The sequence below is a fragment of the Trichoplusia ni genome, unplaced genomic scaffold (assembly GCF_003590095.1).
Source record: "Trichoplusia ni isolate ovarian cell line Hi5 unplaced genomic scaffold, tn1 tig00003712, whole genome shotgun sequence".
Lineage (NCBI taxonomy): Eukaryota > Metazoa > Arthropoda > Insecta > Lepidoptera > Noctuidae > Trichoplusia > Trichoplusia ni.
The window spans coordinates 1-10,846 of record NW_020800440.1 but is presented as its reverse complement, the minus strand read 5'-3'; the positions used below and the strand labels follow the sequence as shown (position 1 = coordinate 10,846).

Sequence of the window (10,846 nt, the reverse complement as noted above, 5' to 3'; positions counted from 1 at the left end):
CCCACTTAAATTATTTTAAATCTACCTGCAATGGTAAAAAACAAATGCCAATATTGTATTTATGTCGCAAGTTATAAAACTACGATACTTTTGTTATTAAATAAATTTAATTCGTCTGGGGGTTTAAAATCGTTATAAAACCACATTCCTTTTAGTTGTTTCAGTGTTAATGTTTAGGCTTAAAATATGGTATCCAAATACGGCAATAAACTTCACACCTTGCAATTTAAGCAATATATTGTTTATGGGTAGACACTGGTCAATGACAATGGAACAGCAAAAGTAAAAAAAAAACTAACGGGGTTACCCTGAAAATGTAGGCCTAGCTAGACAGACAGATAATCAGATATCACCCATACGTAACGGGAAGTAATCGATGTACTTCATTTTATTGAGACGATAAACAAAATACAAACAATATATATCAAGGATATTTGCAATCAAAGTTCCACCATCGAACCCTGTAAGCTATGAGTTTTTCCACTGTTATTTAATGTAGGTACCAGGTATGTCTGTTGTAGTATGAATTTAAGTGCCACGCCCTGCAACGTGTGTAAAAAACTTATCAGCTTATAAAAAGTAGCTATATTTTTACAAACTGCTAAGATTTTTACACACTTGACGAAATTTTATAACATGAATTTAATGAAAAATTATTAAATTTAAGATTTTTAAATTTTTTATTAAGAACTTGAAATAACAATTATTACAATTAAAACTTTTAAAAATACAATCGACATTGCTGGAAAGTAGGCGTCTTTTGCACTGTGTCGATAGTAAATATGAATTCGCAATACAAATATTTCAATTATGATCAAGTGTTCCGAGACACTTCCAGGATAACTTTGCATAATATCTATTATGCATATAATCCATAATCAAAGTAATATCATTACGTTTTAAAAATAATTAAAATAAGTATTCACAAAAGGTACCAAAGTATAGTTATTAAAATAGTGGGGAGAAAAGATATACAATAAAAACGAAGGTGAAACCGAGTGTGAGTTAGCAGACATCTAAAATTTTTTTTTTAAAGAATTTAACAATTACATATTAAATACTAATCTACGCTAACCGTATTACGGGCACTAGCATACAACAATCTAATACTATCGCAATATCCGACTCCACGTCGTGATGTTGCTACTAAAATATAAGCGTCGCCAGCTCTCAAAATTCGTTTTGCTTTGCAATAATCAAGAGCAGCATGAACACGTGCTTCTACTTCCAACGGCCAAGATCCTTTAGTACTTCAAAATAATGCATGGCACGAACTCCTCGCCAAAAACGTAACTGGCGTGCTGTGTGACAGCTCTTGTTACTGCAACTATCGGACAGTGGGGTTTGGCTTGACCAATAAGCTTTGCTGTTCGGCCAGAGCTAGTTAGGCATATAATTACAACCGCGCAAGAGCGCATCGCAAGTTCACATGCACTAACACCAATAGCTCTTGTTGGTTCGTCAAGTAGACTTTCCATAAGTTCGGTATTGCCATATATATACGGCTGCCAAATTATTCTCTCCGCATGTCTGCAAATAACGGCTGCGGCGGCGAGACAGTGCTCGGCCATTTTTACTGAGTCATACGACGGTGAAAACTTCTTTAGGGGAGAATCATAATGTAGCTCCAAACAAATAACATCGGCGCCGTCAATTACAAGATTCGCAATATCTGTGACGCAAAGGGTAGGAATCTGTTCATTAATAACTGCTTTACAAATGCACGGTTTACCCAGTTTATTACATTTAGCTAACATCACTTTCTCAGCTATAAATATTTTTTCTACTGGTAAATCAGTACTTAGAATGCACCGGTCGAGATAAATTCCATCAGCTTCATCTAATATTTGGTCAAAATTGTCGTATCCTAATACGGTATCAATGCAAGCAAAAACTAGAATATGTTTTCCTTTATCTGATAGTAATTCCTTAACTCCGCGAATATCACTAGCATTTTGGGTGTTTGGAACTAGTACACCGTCAACGTCAGATCCAATGGCCCAAGCTATTTGCTCTTCCATATGTTCAAAAGGTTGTTGTGATGTCTGACTACCAGTCAAAGAATTAGAACTCCCATCGCCTTTACCGGATTTTTCATTATCTCGAGGTACGTGTGTAATCCGAACTGTCATCTTAGCACCAATGGTACCGCCAAAAGTAATTGAGCATTCGACGGAATCATCTCCTACTTCAGTAACGACTAGTTTTACTTTACCTGGGGTCAGACTGTCAATAATTATTAAATCGCCAGGATGTAAATCAGTTAAGTGATCATATCCAATGTATAGACAGTCTGGTGTACCACTCTCTCGCCAACTTGTATCAGTAGTTATCCGTATTGTGTCAAATTGGTTCAACTCGATTGTTGTTTTTGGACCGCCTTTAAGGTCGCCTGTTACAATTTCCGGGCCTCTAACGTCTACCATGAGAGCTAATGGATATACGTATTCCAATTCAGCACTATAATTATAAACAGCTTGTCTTATACTTTGAACTAACTGCGCACAGGCATCAGGTTCGAGGTCTCGCATATTGAGCCGCGCCACTGTCAAACCCGCAGCAATTAATCTCTGAATCACAGCAGGCTCTCGATTTGCTACCCCTATATCACACATAAGTCCTGTTTGCATTTCTTCACATGGAGCTTGATGTAAGTTAAGATTACAGTAATGTTTTAGTAAATTGGGCTGAGGTGGATTACCTTTTTGCGGCTTATTGGTAATTGCTGCCTCCAACGGAATATGCCAAGGTAGAGCCATTTTTTAGGGATTACTTATTTTAGGCAGCAAAATTTGGAAACTATTATACGCCTGTATGTCTATAAAATTATGCAATGACAACGAATACTGTTTTATAGTTTTTTTTTTCTTAAAAAGCATTTTTTGTAAATGCATAAATAGTTCAGGTTCTATACCTTGGCCCGGTAGTAAAATATAATATTGTTAACAAAACCTCCTTTTCAAAGTGAAACCTCCTTCAAGATCCTTAGTGAAACCTCCTTCGAACCTGGGATTTGACAAGCAGTCCGCTATAAAAGACGGAGCGCTCTTAGCAACGCTCTCTCTCGGGTGTCAGCTGGCTTCGCTGGAACATCTCCGTGACCTTCGTTGTATTTATTCAGCATAGCAGCCATATTGTTATTTCGATAATTGCCATTCATACCTATTCCTTTGCAGTAATTAGAGTTTGATGTATTAACTTTAAGTTATCTTTGTAATGATTGGGTTTAATTGTTTGTGACGTAACCGTGCTTGCTTTTTAAAAACCTGTCCTCACTTTTGGTTTCTAAGAATATTAATATTTTTAATACTATACTATCAACATCTTACAAAAATAAAAATAAAATGAATATCGCAACATTCACCAGGGTTCAATATCCTTCATTGCAGTTTTAAGGTAAAATTTAAATTCAACTCAAAGCATAATCAAAAGGCTACATACTAATTACCTAACAAGTCTAACGATTTTGTATAAGCACTCGATTTTTATTCGGTACATTTTTAAGATTTTTTTCTCAAGTATAATTTACAGTCGATATTAGATGATATAAAAATATGTCTAAACGTGCAGCCTCATGGAGTCGCCCGTCGCTCGCTTTCAGCGACAAATCTGGTGACGTAACCTAGTTTTAAATTTTCCGCGACTCGAAAAGTTGCTGCTTCATGCAGTCGCTCATCACTCATTTGCAGCGATAAAGCTGGTCACGACGCGATCCCTTGTTGCTGATTTCCTAACTTCGCTCGTACCTCGTGGCAGTGATACCAACAAGTGAAAGAAATAGGAGCCTTAATAAACCCTTGCAGCACCACACTTATGTCGACTTGTCTCACCGCTACAGAACACTATAGCCGCTCACTCCTAGCGACAAAGTTCATTTTCAGCTTTGTCGTTTCGTTACGTTCAGTTACGCATCACGTGATCATTTCGAGACGAGAGAAATTTAAAATGTGGTCACCCTTTTTATAGCTGGAAACGAACAACAAGCGACTCCATGAGGCCGTACCTTAATATTTAGATTTTTTTAATGCATTGTGAGATGGTGGCAACTTTATAATAAGGGTGTGCATAATCTGTAAAATTAAAATACTAGATGACACTGACATAATTGACCGCACTCGACTAGTGTCAGGGTGACATGAGAGCTCGTTGTAGTTTGCAAACAAATCTCGCGGGAAAAGCTATTACAGCTTCGATTTCAATTTTAATGTTGTAGCTTGAAATCATGGAACTGGAATCGTCAATTAAAGATGCTGGTAATGGCCTTAAAGCGGTGCGAGTTACAGATCGTAAAAAGAATGCAGAGATCATAAAGCAATTTTTAACGAACAGCAACGCAGTGCCGGCTCTGTTATCTGAAAATACTCTTAAAAAACGGGGATATACATGGAACAACCTCTTTGACGATATCAATGATTATATTTTAAAGGTATTTTACAACTTTTGACTATATCATTCAAAGGTATTTTTCTCTATTCACAAAATATATCGCTATCACAGTACTTTGTGTACTACTGTTCACCTATTCCTTAATATAAAATATTAGAATTCCCTAAAATATTATCCTTAAAAATTTATAATGTATCATAGAAGCCTTAATATATATATCATATATATTCCTATCATATCCGTCGGTTGCCAACAAGGAGATCCTCTCGGGCCAGTCATTTTTAGTTTAGCAATACACCCAATCATCAGGAAACTTAAATCTAAATTAAATGTATGGTATCTAGATGACGGAACCTTAGGAGGCGATATTAACACAATCACAGAAGATTTCACTACTTTAAAAAATGAACTTCATTCCATTGGCCTTGATTTAAACACAAATAAATGTGAAATTTTCATCCCGAACAATCAGCCATTAATTCAAAATCAACCATTATTACAAAAATTCTTTTCATTAGCCCCAGATATAAAAATTGTAGACCAATATTCACTTCGCCTTCTAGGGTCCCCAATATTAGAAGAATCCTTTAGTAAATTTATAGATGATAAAATTCAAAATTTTCAATCTATTTCGGATAGACTTTTTAAAATCTCTCTGCATTCGGCCTTAACTTTGATTCGGTTTTGTTGTTTTGGTCCAAAATTTATATACTTCCTCCGGTCTTCAAATTTATGGATGCATTTACCCCTTTTGGAAAAAGTAGACCAAATTATACGGTCCACCTTAACGTCTATTCTCAATGTGACTTTGGACGACCGAGCGTGGTCCCAAGCCACATTGCCGATTCGTTTTGGTGGACTAGGTATCCGTAAAGTTACCAGCTTGAGTTTGCCAGCGTTTCTGTCTTCGGTCCATAGCACTGAAAAATTGACAAGAGAAATTTTAGAATTTTCTCTGGTTGATTTTCAGATCCTATGCATGTCGGAGGCAGTAAATAGTTGGAAAATGTCCTGCCCGGGCACGGATCTTCCCGCACAACTTTCTTCTCAGAGGCAATGGGATGAGCCGCTTTGCAGTTTGATACGGAATGAATTAGTTGAAACGTCACTCAATACTGCAGAGCGTGCTCGTCTCTTGGCTCTGGGAGAATGGGAATCGGGCCTCTGGTTACAGGCATTACCTTCAGCCAACATAGGTACGATGTTGGATAACAATACTCTCCGGCTCGCCATTGGTTTGCGTTTGGGTGTACAATGTGTCGCATCTCATCTTTGCCAATGCGGTGAAAGAGTCGATTGCCTTGGTCATCATGGCCTGTCCTGCGGCAGGAGCGCGGGGCGTATACCGCGTCATGCAAATATTAATGACATCATTCGTCGTGCTCTTGTCACTGCTGGTGTACCTGCCGTTTTAGAACCCAATGGTTTGGTACGCAACGATGGTAAGAGACCTGACGGAATGTCATTGCTGCCTTGGAAATTGGGTCGGCCTTTGGTGTGGGACGCGACATGCGTCGACACCCTCGCGCCATCCCATGTTCTAAGTTCAGCGGTCTCGCCGGGCGCTGCTGCTGGAGCCGCGGAAGCCCTAAAACGGCGGAAATATAATAACCTTGTTGGTAATTATATTTTTGAGCCGTTTGGGGTCGAAACGTTCGGGACATGGGGACCAGGTGCACGAGTTCTTTATAAAGAACTCGCAAAGCGTTTGGTCGACTCTACACGTGATCAGAAGGCTGGTCTATATTTTGCCCAAAGAATTAGCATTGCCATACAACGTGGCAATGCAGCCAGCCTTCTGGGCACGTTTCCCGACTTTGGCAGGGATGAGGATATCTTTTTCGACGCTTTGTAAATAATGCATATTTTTCTTTTTATATTATATAGCTTTCAAAATGTAAATATTAGTTTAGTTTAGTTCATAGTTATGAAGAATATTAATCAGAAATATATGAATAAATCATAGAAGTAATATGTGATTTAATACATTTTAAGAAGTCATATTAAACCTTTGTCATAGGTTTTAAGTGTTATAGGAGGAAACATGTTTTTATATTAAAAATAAATAAATGTAATAAATATCATTTAAACAATACAAAGTAGTTATAACTAAAAATTATCAATTGGTTAATTTAATACAAGCATATTTTATGATTGCAACAGTTTTCACTCTTATTTGGATTTAGGATTTGTCCTTTTATTTTAGGAAACTGAAAAATTTGAACAGTCTAAAACTTTTGAGAACACTGTTAGACCACTATGTACCAGCCTCTTACATCATTGTGTGGCGGGCTCTAATAAAGGTAATACATGAACTTGTAAAGCTATACACCCTTTGTTTAACTACTTTGTATGTATTTTATATATATAAATATTTCAATGGTATATTTATTTTGATTTGATAATCTTAATGTAATTACATAATTAGAAATATTTTTAGACAATAGATGAAACAAAATTGTATTTTTTTAGGCCTCAAAGACATAAAACAATATTTGTTTTTCCTGATTAGTTGGCTATCAAACCAAAACCCCAATAAACAGAATGCATATCCTACATAACAATGTTCACCTTTTCAGGCAAAGCATATATAAAGTGTGATAAAATAACTGAGACAAGTTTATACATACTGAAAGACAATCGTCTTTCTAAAGCAATTGGTGACAGTTACTTGAATTTACTCCTCAAACATGTCTTGCCATACAAGCATTACTTGGGTCATATAACACCAAGCACTTGGAAAGGTGAGTAAAGTTGATAGATCCTATTACTAAGATTCCGGTTGTTTGTTCATCTATAATCAGATTCAACAAAAAATTAAAAAGAGAAAATAAATATTTAGGGCAGTTCCTTTATGACAAACCTTGTTTTCCTTTGCTATTTTTATAGAAAGCATTATGAAAGTCTTGTTTATTTTCTGTGGCATGTACTTTTGCTTCGCTAATTAATGTAATGTACTTGAACCCAAATAACTTTGTCATTTTCTTGTTTAACCACAGAAACAAACTTCAGCTGCAGAACATTAGTGTAGATCTTAATTTATCTCAAGAATTATGAATGCTCTTGATTTTTCAGACCTACTGGATGTCAGTATTTCTACATGTTTCTCTACTGTTTACAAAATAGATGCTTATACTAAGCTGAGACTAATTCTGCTTATTATGAAAAGTGGAAAGGAGAACTGCCAGTTTGTCAGACCTCTCATAGAGTCTCTATCATCATTAGAAACTTATTTTGGCCTTGTCGCCAGCGACAAAAAAGTACAGGATATTGTTATTGAAATAATTATTTTGTTATTGGAAACGGTAAAGTATGATCCATTTGATAAATTGAATATAATTTTTCGATTTTGTACTGTATCTTAAATATTTATTTCAGCTTTCTTCCGAGTGTCGCCTAACTATGTGTCGTTTTATTGAGAGTTTCATGCCGTCTTTATTAAAATTCTATGATCAAAACAAAGATCAGAAGAAAAAGGTAAATATACAATAAGATTTTTTATCCATCGAGTTTTGTATGATTCAAGTATTCTACTTTGATTGATAAATGGAATCTTTTCCTTATTTCTATAAAATTTTATAAACAATATGACGCTATATTTTTACAGACATCACATTTCAAATTGTTAAATCTTGCGGTAGCACTGCACCACCCTCTAGGAAGGCACCAAAACGAAGAGGGAAGCCTTGCAAACAACTGGGATGTCTGGAATAAGTACTTGAACAGCATGACAGAAATCATTTGCTTAGAAGTCAATTATTTGCAGAAAAATAGAAAGCAAAATGATAAATCATTCCAACAATGCTCATATTTTCACAGCCTTGCTGCTTCTGTCTTCCACCAGGTTAGTAAATGTAATGTTTTTGTTTTATTATCAAAGTATTTTTATTGTAATTTCATGTTTTATGACTGCAGATTTTTAAGATGTCAGAGAGAAGCGAAAACGACACAGAAACTCCATCAAAGAGAATTAAACTGAGTGTGAACAAAAACAAAACGTTCAGCGATCTTGTAAATGAACTGCAGCAAAATCATGTGCCTTGGTAGGTATATAGAGATACATTTACTTTCAGCCCAAAATAAGGATGATTACTGGGCATAAAAACTGCTTTAAAATTTGGGAGAGGGGAGGTTTGTGACGTAACGACTTTGCAATATTAAAACGGAAGTGACGTCATAAGTAAATTCCTTTCGCTTTAATTATTATTATATGTATATTAGCCAGTAAATGGTTTTCATCTTTGATCTTATACATATATTCATGATAAACTAACACACATCACTTTCGTTGGGCATATTCGAGCTTTACTCGAAAACCGCCAATATTAATATAGCCTGAGTCTTAAAATACCGCAGCTTTCTATTAAAACTATTTTCAAAATTGGTTCACTAGATCCTAAGATTACCCCTTACACACACTCTCACGAACTTTACCTCTTAATAATATTAATTAATAAATATTTTGTCTTCTTAGCCCATTGGTTATCTAAAATAGGCCTTATATGCCAAGCCATACTTACAGCTGTTATTTTTTTTGGGTTTCAGGTTAGGAATTGTAAATGTGTATACTAAATTATACAGTACCCACATCACTTCAAGAGAATATCTATTATTATTGAACTGTCTTCAGTTATTGCTTGCAAATAGCAGCACTAATTTAGACTGGGACATGTTCAAAGAGTTAGTTTGTTTTGTACTTGAGAGTTCAAACGCTCATATGAGTGATGATGATGATTATAAAAACACTTTACTATCACTATGGAATAGCTGCGTGAGGTAAGGTACTTTTTATACGGTAATGTGATCAGTCAAGTACGAAATTACCTATATGTGTATGTGTTTTAGATCTTGCACATCTACAAATTCGTCGCACCAAGCCATACATACCATTATGCAAGGTGTATTAACTTGCAACATATTGGAGTACCCCACGCATCTCATTAAACAGTACGTCGAAAAGGAAATGCCTGTGACAACCCATAGTGTTACAACTTTGATTAACATTTTTCAAAAGTTCTACAGCAAATGTAGTTGCAGTGATTTCAGAGTTAAATGTTTAGCTTGGCTCACAGCTGGCGATAGTTCATCATTCTGTGTATCTAGAGTACCTGAATTGTTATTGAGAATAATTTCTAATGAAAATATAACATTGAACTTGACATGTAACAAAAATTTCGAACAAGTACGCTTACATGACATTTTATTCAATTCGCTGGAAAAGTGTATTTTGTTTAGCGAATTCGAAATTGACGGCCCGACAATACCTCCGGTGTTAGAAAACGCATTTGAAGGCGTTGAAACTGATACAGATTTAGAACAGCAAATACATGAATACTTGAAAATTATGCTAACAGATAACATTTCGAAGCGATTACAAACTCATACTGAATTATCAATGGCTATAAAATTGATGAATGTTGTTGTGACGTACTTTGATTTATTAATTAAGCTGAATGTGAAAACACACGATGAGATCGAAACCTTGGACATTTATACTTTATTAGTAACTGCTCTAACTCGTATGTACTCGTCATTTAATACGTTGTTAGAGAACAACATTCAGATTCAGTACAAAGTAGATTTTCTTCAGCTCGTCAACCAGCTTCTAGCTTCGGAATTTCATCCCATATTAACAGGATTAGTACGATCGACAATCGATGCAGACACATTCCACAGTATTAATAACATATTGAATACTGAAGTACAAGTTGATGACGATGATATCATAAATATTGGAGACGAAGATGAAATGAATATTGAAACTTTAAAAAAGCATTGTCTTCTAGTACTTGCTGCGTATTGCAGAAAACACGCAGAATATCGCGAAGATATATCAAAACTTATATTAGATGAGTATGAATACAATTTTACATCTGATACGGAATGCGCTTTTCAGTGTATTGAAATGCTTATAGACTCTACAGTTCAAGATCCTCCTTTAGGTAAATACATAGTTTAGTGCATTAAATATTGTATTAATTGTTGTTTTGAAAAAGATGTATTTGATGATGTATTGTTTTCTTATTAGGTTTAATTTTCACGCTGATGCAACGCATGTGTCAAAAACTGTATAGAGATTCGAAGGCGACATATGGGATACTTAAAATACTGCTTAAAATCATGGATCCATTATGTTCTGATGACAGCTCTATGAAGGACAACTGTTTTATTATGATCAAAAGTTATTTGCAACTCTGTGAAGATACGTATTACCCACCGAGAGTTGCTTCTTTGATTTATGAATGTGCAGCCAAAGTTATTGTAATGAGTCGTAAACATGATTGTGAAGTAGCCTTTATTGAACATATTTTGAAGACTATAAAATGTAATGTACATAGCATACGTCTCTTTTGTTGTTATTTAGTGAAACTGATTAATCATTTCCCTGAGGACAAGATAAATGCATTTGCAATTGACTTACTGGACATATTTTTAACTGATGTAAGTATATTTATCAAAA

The 10,846-nt window shown here is 35.3% G+C and overlaps 2 protein-coding genes across 2 annotated transcripts; one reads left to right on the top strand and one right to left on the bottom strand.

Annotated features, from left to right (window-relative positions):
- Positions 1–661: 661 nt before the first annotated feature.
- On the bottom strand, positions 662–2,921 carry LOC113508056 (pyruvate kinase-like). Its single transcript, XM_026891018.1, is given in 3 exon segments — positions 662–1,248; positions 1,251–1,313; positions 1,316–2,921. Coding segments are annotated over 3 exon segments (1,695 nt in total). The 5' UTR covers positions 2,760–2,921; the 3' UTR covers positions 662–1,060.
- Positions 2,922–3,325: 404 nt separating this feature from the next.
- Positions 3,326–10,827, top strand: LOC113508058 (the record flags this gene model as incomplete). The annotated part of the gene is made up of 11 exons (XM_026891019.1): positions 3,326–3,396; positions 4,214–4,426; positions 6,593–6,689; positions 6,966–7,130; positions 7,462–7,691; positions 7,765–7,863; positions 7,994–8,230; positions 8,302–8,429; positions 8,932–9,162; positions 9,232–10,328; positions 10,415–10,827. Coding segments are annotated over exons 2-11 (2,901 nt in total), but the record flags the coding sequence as incomplete, so codon positions are not given.
- Positions 10,828–10,846: the final 19 nt, after the last annotated feature.